This window comes from Neophocaena asiaeorientalis, unplaced genomic scaffold, assembly GCF_003031525.2.
Source record: "Neophocaena asiaeorientalis asiaeorientalis breed wild unplaced genomic scaffold, Neophocaena_asiaeorientalis_V1.1 scaffold45, whole genome shotgun sequence".
In the NCBI taxonomy this organism is placed as follows: Eukaryota; Metazoa; Chordata; class Mammalia; order Artiodactyla; family Phocoenidae; genus Neophocaena; species Neophocaena asiaeorientalis.
The window spans coordinates 3,131,245-3,151,373 of record NW_020174642.1 but is presented as its reverse complement, the minus strand read 5'-3'; the positions used below and the strand labels follow the sequence as shown (position 1 = coordinate 3,151,373).

Below are 20,129 nucleotides of genomic sequence, written 5' to 3'. Positions count from 1 at the left end.
AGAGGGAAATAAATATAAGATTTCCTATGAATCAGACAACCAAGGGCTCAAGTAATTAATTGGGAGAAGAAATGAGGTGTATTTGAGAAATGACTGCATTTGCCCCTTGGAGTCCTTCATGTCATCACAAATTATTATCCTTTGTTTAAAGCAGAAGTTCAGGTCAGGGAAGTGACTTGACCACAGTCCCTCAATTAGTAAGTGAGAAAGCCCCAACTAGAGCCTGGGTCCTCCAATTGCAAAGGCTCTGAGCTTTCCTCTGTAACCCCCTGGAGACAGCAGAGAAGAGTAATGTCCCTAAGTGCTAGAAGATGACAAGGAAGGTGAAAGGAAGGGCAGGAGTGACATATAAGTTAGAGACTTTTTTAAATATGCAAAGCATCTTTTAAAAGTCCTCTGGGAGGTTGTACCCCCTGCAAAGGCAGAAACACCTGGAATCTGTGTTCTTGGCCGTATGACTCCCGGACATCAGCTTTAATGTCCTTTCACAGGGCAGGGTGTCAGACTTGGTTGGTGGGGGTCTTCCTCCCACATCCAGAAAATACTTCTTAGAAAGAAGGTCAAGTGTGGATATAGGCATTTATTTATTGACATTTTAAAACTACCATTTCTGGCCCCATGAAATGCAAAAGCACTTGTTTCTTTTCTTTTTTTCTCTGTTTTGGAATGTCAAAGCCATATCACCACCACCTTGGTTCCCAATTTAGCCATTCTCTAAACTGACTGGCTCTTCAGTAACAAAAAAAGCCATGACCCCCTGGGAGAGTTCAGGTTCTAAAGTCAGAGGAGCCAGAGGGTATTGGGGCCCTTCCTCCCAGAGGAAGGAGAATATTTGCCCCAGCTCAGTCAACTATTTACTGGGTGAGTGGCTTTCCTTGACTGCCTTGAGGTTGGTATTTGTCTAGACTGAACCAGAAGGCCAGAGGAGACATACATAAGTGGGAAGGAAATTCTTGGCCCACGTGGTGGTACATTTTGCTGTTATGTAAGCATTCAGGAATGACAAATAGTTGGCATCACCCACACTGCATAAGAAGACAGGCAGCTGCCCAGTCCCTGTGACCATAATCTTGACCATCCCCACCCCAGGGCACTTTTCCTTAGATGGTATCATATGGCCACAGCCATGACAGAATATAGAACCCTTTTTAAAAACAGCATTTGTATTTTTCTAGATAAGCCTTCAACTTTCTTTTCCCATCACCTATCAGGGCTTTCCGTGTTAAACAGCAAGGTGAGGTTTGCAATAAAGTAGAACATACATGCAGAAAAGTGAACACAATTCTGGGACGTGCCCCACGTTGAACAAAGCCCTGAAACGGGACATGACCAGCACCCTAGAGCCCCCCTCCTGCCTCCTTTAGTCACCCTCAGCTGTAAGGTACCTATTACCTTGACTTGTAACATAACAGTTTAATTTCAGCCAACAGGGAGGGTTTCAAAGTCATGGATATGTCTCAGCAATGACAGTCTACAAGTCAACCTGTAGGACAAGCAGTCCGGAGAACTCATGGGCCTCTGGGTCCAGTTTGAAGGTGACATTCGCGGTGTGGAAGGAGAAGGCCTTTGGCACCTACAAGCTGTATGACATTGGGTAAGTCTCTTCTCTGAGCCTGAAAGAGCGTTCCCCTCTTTAACTGCGAATGATACTCCCGCCTTGCGGGAATTCTAAGAGGCGGAATCCAGGAGGAAAGCACCTGGCACAGAGCTATTTCCTAATGTCAGTGCTACCTTGGTGGTAGGGATGAGACCAAAGGCCACCTTTCCTTACATCTCCCCTATTTTTCTGGTACTTATCCCTCCCAACGTCCCACACTGACATCCTGTGGAACTGAATGCCGAAAACTTCTGACTTCACAGATGACACACGCTCCAAAGCCTGCACCTCTTGGGCACCAGCTGCCCAGGCGTGTTCTCCCTCTCCCAAGGTGGCCAGTGCTGGCAGCCTTCCTGTTCAGACACCCTCACAAGGAGCAGCTCTTCCTTACACCCCAGGCTTCCTCCCTGTCTCCCTGGGACCAGAGGATACTGACTCTGCTGCTCCTCCAAGTTGCAGGGGAGGAAACTGCAGGAAGGGTGAGGACTTGCCCAGGGTTAACACAACAAGGACAAATTGGGAACTAGAGCCCTGACTCCCAGCCCTCCTCACTGCCATTTGCCCCCGTTTAAAAATTTTTTTTTATTTATTGACTACGTTGGGTCTTCATTGCAGCACGCGGGCTTCTCGTTGCGGTGGCCTCTCCTGTTGCAGAGCATGGGCTCTAGGTGCGCAGGCTCAGTAGTTGTGGCACACGGGCTTAGTCGCTCCGCGGCATGTGGGATCTTCCCGGACCAGGGCTCGAACCCGTGTCCCCTGCATCGGCAGGCAGATTCTCAACCACTGCGCCACCAGGGAAGTTCCCATTTGCCCTTTATCATGAAGGATCTCCAATCTGCCCCTTCTCACCTCTCATGGTGGTTGTTGAGCATCCCGGTCTCTGTGGCAGAGCCAGAGGTACCAGGGTCCAGCCATCCCACAGAAGGAGACAGCAAGAGCCTAGATAGAGCTTTGACAAAGATTTACATTTAATGAATGGGTGTGTTTAACACTGTTAAACTTCTTTATATTCATAAAGAATATACAGTGAGCATTCTCCCTCCCACACCTGCCCTCCATCTACCCAGTTCTTGCCTCCCCAGGTTCCTCTTGCTCTTACTTTCTCGGGCATCCTTTTAAGGGGCTCTTCAATGCCTATACGAGCAAAATCAGATCTGGATGATTACATAGATGGTAACATACTCTCTTCTTTGCTGTTTCCATTTAACAAAACATCTTGGAGATCTTTACACGTCAGTACACAAATAGCTTCCTCATTGTTTCATAGCCGGGTAGTATTCCATTGTGTACCTATATTATATTATTGAAATACAATCCACATCCCATGAATGAGACATTCATTTTTACCTCGTGGATGCTAGTGCTATAGAGTTCACTGTTGTACACAGTCTGTTTTCTATTTGTTAAGAAAACCACAGCATCATTGCATAATTCCTGATGGTAATAAATTTGAATAATCAGATTTCTTACAAAAAAATTCACCCACTAAAAGTCTATGATTCAGTGGATTTTAGTATGTTCACAAATATCACCAAATCAATTGCAGAATACTTTAATCATTCCCCAAATAAGCCCTGTATCCCTTAGTTATCACCGCTTAGTCACCCACCCCAACCTTAGGCAACCACTAATCTACTTTCTGCCTTTATAGACTTGTCTATTCTTGACCTTTCATATGAATGGAATTGTACATGTTGTCCTTTGTAACTGGCTTCTTTCACTTAGCATAATGTTTCCAAGGTTCATCTATGTTGTAGCATGTACCAGTACTTTATTCCTTTTTATTCCCAAATAATATTCCATTATATGGATAGACCACATTTTACTTATCTGTTCATCAGTTGATGGACATATGGATAGTTTCCAGTTTTTTGCTATTATGAATCATGTTGCTATGAACATTCATATACAAGTCTTTGTCTAGATATTTGATTGCATTTCTCCTGGGTATATACCTAGGAGTGGAATTCCTGAATCATATGGCCTATTTTAAAATTTACTTATCTAGTCCTTTATTGATGGAAATTTGATCAAATTACATCTTAAAAGCCAGGGAGCCTCATGAGTTAGGCAGGTCAGGGCCACATTGGTGAGGATTCAGAGAACAATGGCTGCATCACAGAACCGGCCCAAGTCTTCCGACCTTTTCTCCCGGCATTCCCTTTGCTCCCGGACTCTTCTTCTCACCCGTTCTAGTTAAATCTGCTTTGATTCCAATGTGGCCTGTGATTCAGGGGTGTGAGAAAGAGAAGCCCCGTTCCTCACAGCCTGACCCATGAGCCCATCGCCCACTTATCTCTGAGGGGAACCCAACTCCCTCAGCTGTGTCCTCCTGCACAGGCTCCTTCCTGCCTGGGTTTCCTCATCCAGGACAGTCCTAGAGGAAGCTGGTGACTGACTCTTGACCATGGAGTTTCCTGGCCCTGTGACAACGGGTCTCTGCCACACCTGACAATCAGCCACACCTGCAACAGGTGCAGAGCAAGGAATTTCAGGAACCCTCCAGGCTGTAAGCCAGCCTCGGAGAGCTTCCTGCCACCACTGTCCTGGATGGGACCTGCAAGCGCTGGAGGCTCCTTGGTACCAGCATGTTTTTAAACAACTCCTATGCTTTGGATCTTCTCAGCAAGCCAAAGCCAGGAAGTGCTTTCTATTCTGAGCCAACAGATGACAGATCGACTTTGATCCTCTGATTAATTGAAGGAGAGAAAATGAGTCCAGTTTCTCTCTGCTCAGTTTCTACTTGGTGCTGCCCTAAGACTCCCTGGGGGTCTCGTTGCTATCTGCTCTTGAACCTCAGTGCAGCCTGACTTCAGTAGGACTGCGGTCATTTGCAAAAAGAAGTTATTCTCTTTCAATGGCAGCTGCTTATATTTGCCTCCTTAAGAGTCAAGGAAAAGACCACCTCATGGAACGTGAGTATTCTGCTCTGACGCAAGGATGAGCAGTTCTAGAATTTCTTACATATGTCACATTATTAATTTATAAGTGCAAAACAGCACAGACGAAAAAAGCTTTGTCTCTTCTATAGGATATAGAAGATACCATCTAACTTATACATCTAAAAAGAAAGGTAAAGAACAATGTACTGCAATAATTAAAATACTGAGTTCTTTCATGTGGAAAATGGACTGGCTTTCAAATAATTTAATGTTCTGTAGCTCTTAGTTGGATATATTTTATATGCATTTGAACATATTACATCATTCTATAACAATCCACAAAAAGGTCTATAAGTTTATACACGCATTCCAGGTTTAAACAAGTTCTCTTGCCCTAATTAAAGTTTGTGAGGTTCTTGTTGGGTTGATTTGTTTTTCAATAATTATGGGAACATTTTCCCTTTCCTCATTTAAGTTCTCAAACGATTCTATCAACAGCAGTAAAAAATTCCAGATCACTGTACTGTTTCTTATGAGTGACAAATTCTATATAATGAAATCTGTTAATTTGGGCTGTGTCACATGTGGTTTGTACAGTTATTTTTAAATGGTTTCTCCCTTAATCTCAAAGTAATAGATTATTCATTCGACAATTAACTATAATAAAACTACTGGTCTCTCTGAGCCTTGCATTAGCAAAATGAATTAACAACAAGTGAATATCAAATAGAAAGCACTTATGGAGCACCTTCGGTCTACCCAGCAGGTGATGGGATTTAGCCTATGACATGTCTGGATACATCTGTGTTCACATAGAGCAAGAAATGAGAATTTGAACCTATAAAACAGCTGGAAAATGTCTCACAGTACTACTTCTCTGATTTTTATCATTTCATTTTCACTGGCTCTCCTAGTACAGAAAACAGTTTTGAGTTAAACAGCAATTAAGATCTTAATCTTCTGGTCTTGGAAGGGCACACAGTGTCTTTACCCAGGGGCACTTCACCAATGAGATGAGGAAAGTGCCCACTTGTACTCTTCCATTTTTAAATTAATTTCTTTTTTCTTTTTTTTTGCGGTACGCGGCCCTCTCACTGCTGTGGCCTCTTCCGTTGCAGAGCACAAGCTCCGGACGTGCAGGCTCAGCGGCCATGGCTCACATGGGCTTCCCTGGTGGCACAGTGGTTGAGAGTCCACCTGCCGATGCAGGGGACGCGGGATAGTGCCCCAGTCCGGGAAGATCCCACATGCCGCGGAGCGGCTGGGCCCGTGAGATATGGCCGCTGGGCCTGCGCGTCCCAAGCCTGTGCTTTGCAATGGGAGAGGCCACAGCAGTGAGAGACCTGCGTACCTCAAAAAAAAAAAAAAAAAAAAAACAATACACATGGTACAAAGTGTACAAAAGGGCATCTGTGAAAAGTACGTCCCCTGCTCCCAGCTCTCTTCCCCGTGGGAAACCTCAGGTACCAATTTCTGTATATTCTCCCAGAGATATTTTACACGTATATAAGCTTCAAGCAAATAACATACCCTCCTTTATACACAGGATCGTATCAGCTATATCACTATACACTTTTTTATTTGTTAAGATTTAGTATCAAGAAAATTCTTTGTTACTTTTTATGGCTGCATAGTATTCCACTGTGTGGATGTTCCAAAATGGATTAAACCATCTTCCAATTGATGCTACTCAGGCTGTTCTTAAGCATTAGTCATCACAAGCAATGCTGCAATGACTAACCTTAAACATGCATGGTTTGGGGCATGTTCCAGCGTATTTTTAGGATAAATTCCTACAGGTAGAATCGCTATGTCAAAGGTACATGCGTTTGTAATGTCAATAGACCTTGTCAATCTGCCTTCCATATTGGTTGTATAAATTTGCACTCTCACCAGCAATTAAGCAAGGTCCTGACAACCCTGCAGACATATCCAGTGTATTCTGAGACATCATGAGTTTGCAAACCTGATAGATAACAAAATGTTATCTTGCTGCAGTTTTAATGTGCATTTCTCCTATTATGAATGATACTGAGAAGCTTTTCTTATGTTTAAGGTCCATGTCTTTTTCCGACCTAATTGCCCATATCCTTTGCATATTTTCTACTGGGGTTTTGGATTTTTCTTATAGAACTGAAGCTTATTAAGAAGTTTAGTGGCATAAATTTCCATTTTTCTCTGGTTTGTCATTTGTCTTCTGGTTTTAGAGTATGCAATCACTTTAAAATTTTCTAGGTAGTTGAATTTAGCATTTTCTTTCTTTCTTCCTTTTTTTCCACCTCTGAATTTTTGTGTTTCACTTAGAAAGGGATATCCCACTCTGACATGATAAGGGGGAAAAAAAATCTACCATGTTATTTTCTAGTACTTTAAATTATTTCTTTTTTTAATGTTAAAATCTTTGATTTATCTGGACAGTTTTGGGGCATGAGGTGAGAGATGTGAACTCACTGCTATCTTGTTTTAATGCTACTTATTGAATAATCCATCTTTTTCTTCCTGATCAAAAATACCCCTTTATTATCTACTAAATTCCAATTCCAACTCTACTGATGTTGTTACTCTGTTCCATTGGTCTTCCTGTCTATGTATTATGTCACACTGTTTTAGCTATTGTAGTTTTATAGGGAGACATTTTAGGGAAAGCTGTACTTGGTTCTGAAGAGCCCCTCATGCCCTTTGCAAAGCCCAGTAAGCCCCACCTGGGCTGTGGGCAAATAAAGCACTCATTCATTCAAAAAATAGTAAACATTTTTCTGGCTGGCTAGGTTTAAATTTCTGGCTAAACTTATTTCCACTGATCACTCTTTCAGAGTTTTCCTAATTAGGAAAACTTTTTCAGTATGCAGAGTTTGTCTATTTCACAAAGAAATCCTACTGATCTTTTAAGTGCAATTATGTTAGTTTTGTAGATGATCTTAGGGACAATTGACATCTTTATGATGTTGCATTTCCTATTCAAGAATTTGGTGTTTTGAACTCTCTTGATTGTTAAAAATATATTGACATGGGAGTTACTCAGTTTTCCTCGGTCTTCCCCATGTATACATGTTATTAAACTTTTGTGTGATTTTCTCTTGTCTAAAAGGAATATATTGACACGTATGTTGTTAGGCTTCTGCCCATTGAACAGAGAAAGCCTCTTTCAGCAGTCCCATTTTCCCACTGATGTAAAGATACTGCTATTGGCTTGGCCAGGCAAACTTTAGCCCAGAATGCTGGGTCTCAGCTGGACCTCTCTGTTTCTCAGGGGATCACGGAGCCCCCAACCAGACCCAGGCCAGCCCTGTCCTGGGGCACCTGCTGAGGGACGACTTGGAAGGAAGGAACAGCACCAACTCCACCAGGGCCCTGAAGCTTCCAGACGGGACCAGTGCCGCCTGGTATATCCTGATCATCATTGGCATCTACGGAGTGATTTTCCTCTTCCGACTGGCCAGCAACATCCTCAGAAAGAACGATAAATCCCTGGAAGATATTTATTACTCAAATTTGACCTCTGAACTCAAGAAGAAAGGGCTCCAGAGCAAGGCAGCCAAATGCTCTTCACTGCCCGTTAGCAACGGAGCTGTCCTGCAGCCCAACCAGGCCAGCCTGGGGATAATGTGTGGAAACAGCAGCCCCACACCGAAATCCAAGGAATCCCTTGAAAGTCTAGGCAAGCAGGCCTCCGTAGAAAAGGCCCAAACTTCTTGCTTTGGGGAGCAGCTTTGGATTTAACTGGAACCTTGAGAGAGGAGTCGAGCCCTTGAGTCGGGCTGGAAGAGCATCACTGAGCCACTGGTGGATGGGGTTGTGACCAAAAGCCAGCATCCTGTTTCCTTCTCAGGCTTTCTGGTGCTTTGAGATGAGCAGGGGTAGTGGCTTCCAGCCCAACTCAACCTTCACTGGAAAAGCTTGTGCTCCAGGAAAGGGCATGGGACATCCAGTGTTCTTAGAGTAATCTGGGAAACTCTTGGTGTATATGTGAAGGTGGCCTCTTGTCATGGAAAGAAGGCTGAATTTGGAGTCAAATCCCTTGGATGAAAATTCAACTTCTAGAGGGTCACATGAACTTTGAGTGGCTAGTGGCTCATCTGGAACATGTGAGCGTTGGGAAATATGGTCCCAGAGGGCCATTAATTCTAAAAACTCTGACTGGAATATCGAACCAAAGTTGTCAGTATCAACATCTTCATTTTCAGAAGTTCTTCATTTTCATTGAGAGGGTGGGGACCATTGAAAAAAACGTTAGTTTTGGAGTCAGAAGAACCAGACTCTGGTCTGAGTTTGACTATTGACCACTTTGTTGTCCTTGCACACATCACTTCACCCCTCTGGACCTTAGTTTCCTTACAGATAAAGTGAGGATAGTGATGCCAGTTTTCTGCCAATCTTACAAAGTAGATAAGAGCTAATGAGATCATGCATATGAATGTATTTTGGAAAGTAAAATAAATATGTAAATATAAGCCCTGTTGTGGTGGTGGTGATAATGGTTGATGGTGGTGGTGGTGGTGGTGGTGGTGATTGATGTTGGTGGTGATGGTAGTATTGGTGGTGGTTGATGGTTGGTGTTGATTATGGTGGTGTTGGTGGTTGATGGTTGATGTTGATGGTGTTGGTATTTGTTGATGTTGATGGTGGTGGTGGTTGATGTTGATGGTGTTGGTGATGGTTGATGTTGATGGTGGTGGTGGTGGTTGATGTTGATGGTAGTGGTGGTGGTTGATGTTGATGGTGGTGGTGGTGGTTGAAGTTGGTGATGCTGATGGTGGTGGTGGTTGATGTTGGTGGTGGTGGTGGTGGTTGATGTTGGTGGTGGTTGATGATGGTGGTGGTGGTGGTGGTTGATGTTGATATTGTTGTTGGTGGTTGATATTGATGTTGTTGGTGGTTGTTGATGTTGATGGTGGTGGTGGTGGTTGAAGTTGATGTTGGTGGTGGTTGATGTTGATGGTGTTGGTGGTGGTTGATGCTGATGGTGGTGGTTGATGTTGATGGTGGTGGTGGTGATGCTATTGTGGATCAGGAAATGATTAGTCTACTGGTAATAGCTATAAGTAATGGTTGTATTACCTTATTCTACAGGAGAGCCCATCTGCATAACAGTTGATGTTCTGTGCTCTGAATCAAGTCCATGAAATTCAAGTTGTATATGTAGACAAAACAGTCACTTTTAGATTTTGTTACCTTAGACATAAAACGATTCATTCAAATGTTTTTCAAATATCTGTTACTTATATTCTTGTCTCTGCTTCAAAAAGAAATAAGATCTTGGGCTTCCCTGGTGGTGCAGTGGTTAAGAATCCGCCTGCCAATTCAGGGGACATGGGTTCAAGCCCTGGTCTGGGAAGATCCCACATGCCGCGGAGCAACTAAGACCATGCACCACAACTACTGAGCCTGTGCCCTAGAGCCCATGTGCCATGACTACTGAAGCCCGCACACCTAGAGCCCATGCTCCGCAACAAGAGAAGCCAGTGCAATGAGAAGCCCGTGCAGAGCAACTAAGAGTAGCCCCGGCTCGCCCCAACTAGAAAAAGCCTGTGTGCAGCAATGAAGACCCAACGCAGCCAAAAAAAAAAAAAGGATGTGGTGTGTTTGTATGTGTGTAAAAAAAAGAGAGAGAGAGAAATAGGATCTTGCCTACCAGACTGATTAATTTAGAGAGATTGTGATTAACTGAATTTCTACAAGTGGCTTTCAGTAGGCAAAGAGAAAAATATATTTTATACCAACTTCTGTGAAGTTTATCTAGTTTCGCTTTTGGAGGGGTCTCCTGGATTACAAATAAAATGTATTTCCCTGTCTTCAGACAGTGGTCAGCAACTAGCCCCAATGATTTAATAAAGGTTAGAATTAAATGCCAAGCTTTTTTTTTTTTGAGAGGATGAGATAGACTTCCAGCTACTTTTCTTTTTTTCATATTTTCCACATCATCATCTCACAGACTCTCCAGCAAAAGTGTTGGTTTGTTTATACAGTTAGGGCTGGGCTTCATCCATATATTTGAGATGCTTACAGGGCAGCATAAAACAGTAGACACAAAGATAGATAAAAATGTAATCCACAGTGAATAGGAATGCAGAATGCACTAAAATGGGAGCAAAACATCAGAACTTAAGTGAATTTGAAGATAAAATACATACTTTCTTGTTGGTTTCTTCCTCATTATGCATTTTTCTCTTCCTTAATCCAACACCCCCTAATTTGAATTTGGGAATCCATATGGCTCTAAGAAAGCTGAAACTACTCCCAGTGCAAGGCTGAAATAAGAGACCTAGGTTAATCTAATCAGTGCATCCTATCTCCAGCTTCACTGACTGGGGCCAAGCTGGACCCATGACCTAAGTAAGCCTTAGAGTGACAGGAAGGACTTCCATGGGGACTTCTGGAACACAGATGCCCTCTCTTGTGCTGGATGGTGTTAAACACAGATCTGAGTCTGGAATTGCTGGAGCCATTTTTTCACCGTGAGAAAAGCCAGTTTGAGGGCAAAAGCCAACATAAAGAGGAGAACTGAGAAAATTACAGAGGCTAGAGTCCTGATCAGACTGTGCCCAAAGCCTTAATTTCCCACTGGAATGTTTTAGTTTATGGGCCAGTAAATTCCCTTTAGTAAGTCCTTTGGAGGTAGGCTTTCTGTCTCCCTCAACCAAAAATATCCTCAATGAGATCACTGGAGAAATAATTTCCTGGAGGAAGTGGGCCTTGGAGTGGAATTTGATTTAAAAAAAAAAAAGCAATGTGATGTGGTAAGGTGGGATCATTTCTTTCACAAAGATTTTTATATTTATAGGATTTTGTGTTTATAGGAAAAACACAGATTTGGTATGCTTGTGTCAGCTCAACAGTCACTTGCAAGATTTCTCATAACTTGACCTCTCAAAGAGCATTCAGTGAGATTTTGTTCCATTTAATCCCTGACTCTTACTGTGGAAACTCCTTAGAGGGCTTGCCATGTTAGATATGAGGTCAGGACTGGCTCCAAAGGTATTTCCTAAGGAGCAAAAGCCACTGTCTTCCCACTGACACCCAGACACAGTTAGTTACGTGGAATCTGAGGACATTTTCCCTGCTTGATTCAACTTTACCCACTTTCTGGGGAGCTGGGCCAAGAGTTTGCCAGGGAGATGTGTTCTTGGGTGGGAATTAGATCCATGTAGGCTCCATTATAAGCTAGACTGGTGGGAAAGAACTTCAGGTATTAAGAATATTTTGTGCAAAATCCCTTAAATCTAAAATGTTTAGGCTCACAGCAATTAATCACTGTCTGGGCAAAACCTATGTAGCTGGACTAGGAGGGAGAGGTTCCAGCACCACAGTGTGTGTTCAAGTCAGTGACTGCGGAAGAGATTTGCATGTTTCATCAACCCTGGTGGAGACAGGAACAGAGCAAACTGAGTCCCAGATTCAGACACTTTTTCTTTCTTTGTCCTATAGTAAGTTTTCTCCAAGATTAGCAGATCAGGACAGATGAAGGCCTTCCTCTGAAATGGGAATTATTTAAAATCAACGTAGAGGGAATTCCCTGGTGGTGCAGTGGTTAAGAATCTGCCTGCCAGTGCAGGGGGACACAGGTTCGATCCCTGGTCCTGGAAGATCCCACGTGCTGCGGAGCAACTAAGCCCGTGCACCACAGCTACTGAGTCTGTGCTCCAGAGCCCGCGAGCCACAACTATTGAGCCCACGTGCCACAACTACTGAAGCCCACATGGTTAGAGCCCATGCTCCACAACAAGAGAAGCCACTGCAATGAGAAGCCCGTGCACTGCAACGAAGAGTAGCTCCCGCTCGCCGCAACTGGAGAAAGCCTGTGTGCAGCAACAAAGACCCAACCCAGCCAAAAATTTAAAAAATTAAAATTAAAATCAATGTAGAATGGGTTTGGTTCACTGTCTCCAAGAATGGCTTCCTCTGGGATTTGTGGCTGATGGTACCAGGGTTTGTACCAAATCAAATCAAGGTTACCACAGCTTTCCTGGGTGATCAGAACACATCTCTTCTAAATAAAAGTCTATCAGCTCTGCTGCACTATGATTTGTCTGGTGTGATATAATTACCACAAGATTTTAAAAGAGGATTTTAAAAAAGAATTTAGAGGGTAAACATTTGTTGGTATTTACCCAGCTTTTCGCAGAGTGGCAGGTGGCTCTGATTCTCGGAACTGATTCTGATTGTCTAGACTTCCACGAGAGCAGAAGAATGTCAACTCACCCTTCAATTAAAGTTAGACTTTCTTCTCCTGGCAAAATTGAAACCAACTCTAGCTAACTCATGAAAAAAAAAAATGGGGGCGGCGGGGGGAGGATCTGGGAGAAGGCAACTGAGCTAGCTCACAGAATCTAAAGGGCAGCAGCTTATCCAGGCCTCAGGAAGGAGAGAGGTCAGTTTGCTCAAGCCCCTCACTCAGTGCCCTCAGATGGAGAACTTTCTCTCTAGGGTCCTCCCAGAAGATGGCTCAGCTCCCATGCTGTCTCTTTGTGCCTCTGCTCACGTTTCAGATGTCAGAGGACAGCATTGCATTGGATCAGGTATAGCAGGTGCCCACCCCTTGGACCAATCACTGAGGGTGGACCCAGTGAGTGGAGAGCTCTGACTGGCTGAGGCTGGGTCATGAGCTCCCTTATGTGACATGAGGGCACTAAGTCTAGGAAGAAAATGCAAATAAAAAGAACTGTTAAAAAAAAAAAAAAGAACCGTTGCTCAGATATCAGCCTCTGTGGAACTTTCTTGACTCCTAAGGCAGACCTGTTTGCTCCTCCAGGGCTGCCATAGCACTTGGTAAACACTTGGATGGGTCAAAGAGAAAATTTTATTTAACAGAATTTCTCCAAGGATGAGAACTGCATTTGTTTATCAAGTATTTGGTACAGGAAGTGAGACCCCAGAGGCTGCTGAATATGGGTAAAACTATTCTACAGGAGACCAGGCGAAGAATTTGCTTCTCAAGAGAGGTGGAGGGAGGAAAAGACAGAGGGGTGATTAAGGGATCTAGCTTGATGGCAGAACACACTGAGAAATGTCTCCAATGACTCGCCCACCACCAGTCCCACCAGCTCTGATCTACAATGTTAGGAAACTCATGAAACAAACGCTTGAAGTGAGTGGTCTGGGAGACCGTGAAGGGACTGGGTGATGTGTCAAGTCTGTGACAGGTAGAGTTGAAGCAGCAGGTGGACATGGGATGCTGGGGACAGGAACGCTTTAGTTCCAGTTTAGTTTTAGCTAAACTATCAAGAAGTAACAAAAGTCATGGAGAAGCTGGTACCAACTTTAACCAAATCCCTGTAGAGTGGGTATGGGGAAGAGGGAGGGTGGGGTGAGTGCTTGAGGGGGGCACCTGAAAACTTGGTCCATCTATTAGAGCACTTATCACATAAGACTACAAGTACTGGTCTGCAGTCTGTGTCCCCCACCGACACATGAGAATATGATTTTAAAAATAAGGACAACATCTTATTAATTTTGACATCACTCACTCCTTGCAAACACACAATAAGTATTTGCTGAATGAGTGAATGTTGCAAGTGTGTCAACTTAGTTATTTACAATGGGTGCTATTCCATTTGGGACAGTAGGTACTAACAATTTTCTCTAGGCACTTTCTCCTGGTGGAAATGTCCAGTGCTCAGACAAAATATAACGAACATGGAATTTGCACAGGGGACTTGTTGTCCTTAAGGTCTGCTTCCAGCAAGCAAAGGGAGTTGGATTATTACTGTTTATAATCTCTCTCCATGTTTACAAAATACACTTATCTTTCTATCTCATTTCAGTCCTTATAACAACCATGGGAGGTGGGCCAGTTCCTGGTTTTGGCCCTGATGGCTCCCTTTCCACCCGTAGGTCTGACTCACTAGTCTGTCTTCAAGCCAGCTCAGATATCCTCTCCTCCAGAAAGCCTTCTCCCCTTGCCCAGTCTCCTACAGGTGTGCCCCAAAAAATAGCAATACTCATTTAAAAATAATAACAGCTAAAATAAAAGGACTTGGTGTGTACCAGTTGCTAAATGTTCTACATGTATTATCTCATGTGCCTGTTACCCATTCTCTGCATCCCCAGGTCCTATGCTGCCTCTATGCTAACACCCACCAATGAAGCTAGAGAAAAACCATGCAGTCATTTGAACAGAGGAAGTTTCATATAAAGAATTATTAAATGACAATAGGGAAGAAACTATGTAGATGTAAAGAGAACTCTAAAGCATATCCAGGGTCTGAGGGAGAGTGCCCAGGGAAGGACAAACTTGGAAGGGGGTCCCCTCCCTAAGGCTGAGGAGCAGACCTCGTTGGAGAAGGTATGGCTGCAGCCACTGGGTGGTGGAGAGGTTCACATGCTTGCCTGGGCCACAGTCTCTGGGCAGCAGTTAACAATTTCCCTGGCCCAGCAGAACCAAGGCTGATGAATGGGTGCATAAAGAGAATTGGGGTATAGGGAGCCCACTCACAGGCAGGGTACCACATAGTCTGTTGTGCACTGCACCACGATGGGAAGGCTGCAGAAAACAACTGCCCAGGACAGAGGCCATCACAGGCTAGTGGACAGCCAGTGGGGGAGTTAGGCCATTGGTAGTGCGCTATGGACTGAAAGTTTGTGCTCCCACCCCCAAATTCATATGTTGCAGCCCTAATCCCCAATGTGATGGTATTAGGAAATAGGGCCTTTGGAAGGTGATTAGGTTTAGATGAGGTCATGAGGGTGGGGCCCCTACCATGGGATTAGCGTCCTTATAGGAAGAAAGACACAGGTCATGCACTCTTCGTAAAAGAAGCATGTATAAAGTGTGGGTGATTGGGGACAATGTGTTACAACAGAACTGCAAAATTGATCAATAAACCACAGATCAGAGCAGAAAAGGAAATTTATGTCATCCACCATCAGCATTAGCAATATAACTCGACACACTGGAAAATTTAATGAAGTGAAACCAACAAGTTGATGAGCCTCCAATAAAAGTTGTAAATGTCAAATTAAGCCACATCATTTCCATGACATGGATTTCTGTGTTGCTCTCATGTGTGCACAAATCCTGAAGTTCTTTGGAGAGTATTATTATTGTAATTATTATTTGCTGGGGAGATGCTGAGCTGTCTGCCCCCGAGTCGTATTCCTCCTGGGTTGTTTGAAACCCTGATTGCCTCATGCCTTCTGCCCTTAGCTGCCACCAATCCCAGACAAGAACTTTCATGCATTTGTCTCTTTATCATCAGGAAGTGCAGAGGGGAGCCTCTCTAGGCCTGGCAGGGCCCTTTACCCCACACCCCCTGCCTTGTAAACCCACTTAGCACAAGTTATATTAGGAAGTTTAATTAGCAGAAAACAAACAATTTGGGGGGGGGGGGTCCCAGCTGGAGCCCAGGGGACATCAGGTCCCCTGCTGGGGTCAGATGTGTCTGAGCAAGTGTCAGCGAGGCTCTTTGCATGAAGGACAGAGGACAGATCTCCTCCTGGGGAAAGAGAGATGAGAGAAGTAAGGTGGGGCCCCTCTCAGGTCCTGAGGGCCCAGAAGTCCTGGCAAGAGCCCCAAGATTTACTGGGGGCTGCTTATGTCATGAGCACTCCCTGAACCACACAGTGGCTGGGGGAGTGGGATGTGCTGATTGGCTTAAGCTTGGAGCAGGAGTTGACATGGCTTCCTCCAAAAGAACCTGAGCTTCATGGGAGACAGGTGAACATTGGAACCGAACTCAGGGCTCTGTTGGGGAGCGGGGTGGGGGGGATGGTCGGGAAAATGGAAGCAGGGAGGCAAACATGTGTCCATTAAAGGTGCCGTAGGAAGAGAAGAAAACTAACATTTAATGAACACTACCAAACTCTGGGTGCCTTGATGTACACTAGCTGGGTGATCCCTTTATAAACACCACAAGGTGTGTGCTATTCGGGAATTGAGGTGCAGAGAGGCTAAGAAACCTGTATATTGTCAAACAGTGGGCAGGAAGTTCAAAGCTAGGTCCATGTGATATTTCTGTGAATTATTTGTCCAAAATATACCTTTATTTTCATCCAAGGTGAGGAATGAGAAGGCTACTGGTTTGGGCTAGGTTCATTTCTCTCTCATGCCCCCTGCACACGGTGGGTTGGCTGGGGCTCTGCTCTGTGTCATTACTGTCCTTGCTCTGAGACTCAGGTTTCTGGAGCAGCCACTGTTTGAAACATCTCTGGTCTTGGTGTTGAAGGGAAGAAATCCAGAGAGTCTCACCTGGATGGTTAAATGCTCCAGCCTGGAAGAGACGCACATCACACCTGCCTATGACTCACGGGCTAAAGTAGCCCATGGTCCTCCCAACCACAAGGGGGTGGGGAAGTGCCATCCTACCCTGTGCCTGGAAGGCCAGAGCCAAACAATCCAGGAAGAGTACCAGTGGCTACTACAGAATTGAACCAGATCCCAGGTTCTCAAACCATGTGCTAAGGACTGAATGTTTGTGTCCCCTGCAAAGTTCATATGTTGAAATGCTAACCTCCAATGTGATGTATTGGGAGGTAATGAGATCATAAGGGTGGGGCCCCCATGATGGGGTTAGTGCCCTTAGGAGAAGTGACCTGAGGGCTTGCCTCCTCCAATTTCTGCCCTCTTCATGTGAGGAAACCCTGCATAAATGACTGTCTGAGGGCCCAGGGAGTGGGCCCTCACCAGACACTGTATCTACTGGGTCTACAGGCACCTTGATCTTGGACTTCCGAGCCCCCAGAGCTGTGAGAGATAAATGTCTGTTATTTTTAAGCCCCATCTGTGGTAACTTGTTACAGCAGCACAAAGGGACTAAGACTCCTTGTTCCACGGAGGTTCCTCAGGTCTCCGCAGGACTGAGGAAAGGTCAGTCCCATTCCCTACATTCTATCCTTTTCATTCATATAAAACTCAAACCTTTCTACATTAAAAAGAAGTCTATAAATTTTATGTGAGGAAAAAAAATTGTTCTGTTCCCTTTCAAAGTAACTCTGGGGTCCCTGCCAGCTCTACACCCATAGGTCCCCACCAGGCTCTGATCAGGCCTTGCTCTCAAAAGGGGGTTTCAACTTGGCCTCACCTTAGAATTACATAGAAGTCTGTAAAAAGCTTGATGATGCCTGGGCCTCGCCCCAGACCAATTCCATCAGAATCCCTGAGCTCGGGGCCCAGGCATAAGCAAAGCTCCTCTGATAGTTCCTCAGTGCTGTTCCAAGCAGTGTCAGGAAGCAGCTGAAGCCCTGAGGGCTGGTTATTGCCTTCCAGGTGAAGGCGGGAGGAGAAGCTGGGGGTGGGAGAATTGCCTCCATTAAACGAGGCAAGAAGCGAGCTGAGGAAGGTTGAAGAGAATTTGGTGATTACCCTGATGGTTCCAGCTCCTTCCCAGCGGCAGGGAGCTGGGGATGATGGGGCCCACGGGTTCAAAATTCACACACACGACACCGTCCACACACACTCACACGCAGACACACACATTCACACACACATCTGCACACATATACACTCACGAATGTGCACACACACATACACACTCACACGTGTAAATCTACCCCATATATACACCTCACACACACACACATACTTCCACACATGTATACACACTCTGCACACACACACTCTTACATCCATACTCACATGCATCTTTTTTGTTTCACAAGAAAGAGAAAGATCATATTTTGGGGTGAATGAAACTCCTCCCTTGTCTGGTCCAATTCTCTCATCCTACGTGTGACGAAAAGCAGCTGTGAGGAGCGTCAAGGCGTGTGAGAAGTCCCCCCCTTGGTTCTGGTCAACTCTCCTTAGCTCTAGAAAGTATATTAGAAGGATTTTTTTTAAAGAATTTTTTTGTGTGTGTGGAAAAACGGTGACTAGGGGTTCTTCTCCTGGTTGGCAAAGAGAGGTGAAGGGGCACTTTCGTCCTCTCTTCCCAAGCGACTTGTCTCCCAAGCGGGGTGATAATCATTCCAGCTCCATGGGTCGCCACGAGGATTAACCAAGATGCTTCATGTTGAGGGACCAGGGCTGTTTCCGGCACTAAGTGCTCTAGAACAATATCATCTCCCCCACTCACCGACAGAGCAGGGGCTTTGTGACCTCACTTGACAGACATGTCTCATTGGGGGTGACACTCCAACAGTGGGTTGTGGGACAATGAAAAGTCCGATACACACGTGTACATACACACAGTGGTGGATCATCTGCTGAGCAGTGAATTTGGGTTTCTTCCCAGCAGTTTTTCCTTCCTGCCCTGCCCTTTGTAGGGGGCGCTGGGCTCTGTGCTCGTTGCCCTGGAGGAGATTCAGGATGCCAGGGCGAAAGCCTGAGGGCTGGCCCTCTTCCCCTGTAGCTGAGATTGTGCTACTTGTCCTGCAGAAGGTAGGGGAGGATAGGGCTGCCTAGAGGAGAGAATGGGGGCAGAGCTGTACCCAAGCCTGGGGCCAGACAGACAGACAGAGCCTCTTGGGTTAGGGGAACTGCGGGGTCCTCAGCCTATTCACTCTTTGTCCCCCTGGAGTTGGCTGGGTCTCCTGGGACAGTGGCCTTGGGCACACACCTCAGTGGGCCGGATCCTAGCCTTGAAGTTATTAGCCCCAACAGGACTGCAGTGCCTAGGTGCCGGGACCACAGTGTTGGATGCAGGCACATCCGCATATGACCACAGTGAGCAGAGGGAGGGGTGGCCTCAGCATCCTGCCAACGCTCTGGCCTTGAGGGTGGGGTAAGGAGCCTCTACAATGCCCAAGTCCAGTGTGATTGATTTATATCAATAAGAGACTGTTTCACAGAGTGAAGAAAGTCAGAAAGAAAAACAGATATCGTATATTAACGCATATATGTGGGACCTAGAAAAATGGTACAGATGAATCAGTTTGCAGGGCAGAAATAAAGACACAGATGTAGAGCACAAACGTACGGACACCAAGGGGGGAAAGTGGCAGGGGGTGGTGGTGGGATGAATTGGGAGATTGGGATTGACATATAGACACTAATATGTATAAAATACATAACTAATAAGAAACTGTATAAAAGCTGTATAAAAAAATAAATTCAAAAATAAAATAAGCATAATGTTTCCTGCACAACCAAGTTTGTGCAATAAGACTCGAAGTAGCACATGTAAACACACCTCTGTGTATATGTGCGGCAACTCTTTTAGTTTATGGGATTTGGTGGGGGGAGGTTACGGTTGGTGAAACCAGTTTCCAAACGTTCCCCCTTTTTGGTGACGAGCACAATTTGTGGCATGTGTGCCAACAGAACCACACTAATACTTACACACTGAGTTAATATTTCTGTTCCTCTCCATCTTTGAACCGAACAAACTTGATCTCCCAGTTATACAAAATTAATTTCAATGAATTAAGCATATGACAGCATTCTACCTTAGAATATCCGTTACCCAGGCAGTGGAGAAGAAAGAAGTACAGAAGTGTTTTCTAGAAAAGCAGATAGTAGTGACTCTTAGGGCCATGGGAGAAGGTTGTGACTGGGAAGGGGTGTGGGGTGTGAGGCTTCTGGGAAAGCAAGGTTCTATCTTGAGTCCTGGGAGGTACTTAAAAGGTGTTGCCTTATAAGTCATCAAGGAGACATATACCTACTGCATCCTAGTGGTCCTTCTGTCACCCTGCACATTCTCCAAAGTGGGACGTGACCCAGGTGAAGCTTTGTTCTTTCTCCCAAGCCCTTAGTATCTCCCAACAGAACCTGAAGTCAA

The 20,129-nt window shown here is 44.9% G+C and overlaps 1 protein-coding gene across 1 annotated transcript; it reads left to right on the top strand.

The window, feature by feature from the left end:
- The first annotated feature begins 4,036 nt into the window (after nt 1-4,036).
- SMIM34 (small integral membrane protein 34) lies at nt 4,037-8,930 on the top strand. The gene is made up of 2 exons (XM_024758295.1): nt 4,037-4,512; nt 7,730-8,930. Exons 1-2 carry the CDS (start codon nt 4,455-4,457, stop codon nt 8,197-8,199), a joined length of 528 nt encoding a protein of 175 aa, XP_024614063.1. The 5' UTR covers nt 4,037-4,454; the 3' UTR covers nt 8,200-8,930.
- Nucleotides 8,931-20,129: the final 11,199 nt, after the last annotated feature.

Excerpts from the sequence above, each read along its gene's own strand:
- SMIM34 (XM_024758295.1), top strand. The coding sequence starts at position 4,455 with ATGGCAGCTGCTTATATTTGCCTCCTTAAGAGTCAAGGAAAAGACCAC. Across the intron at positions 4,513-7,729 it reads AAAAGACCACCTCATGGAAC|GGGATCACGGAGCCCCCAAC; the intron begins GTGAGTATTCTG and ends TCTGTTTCTCAG.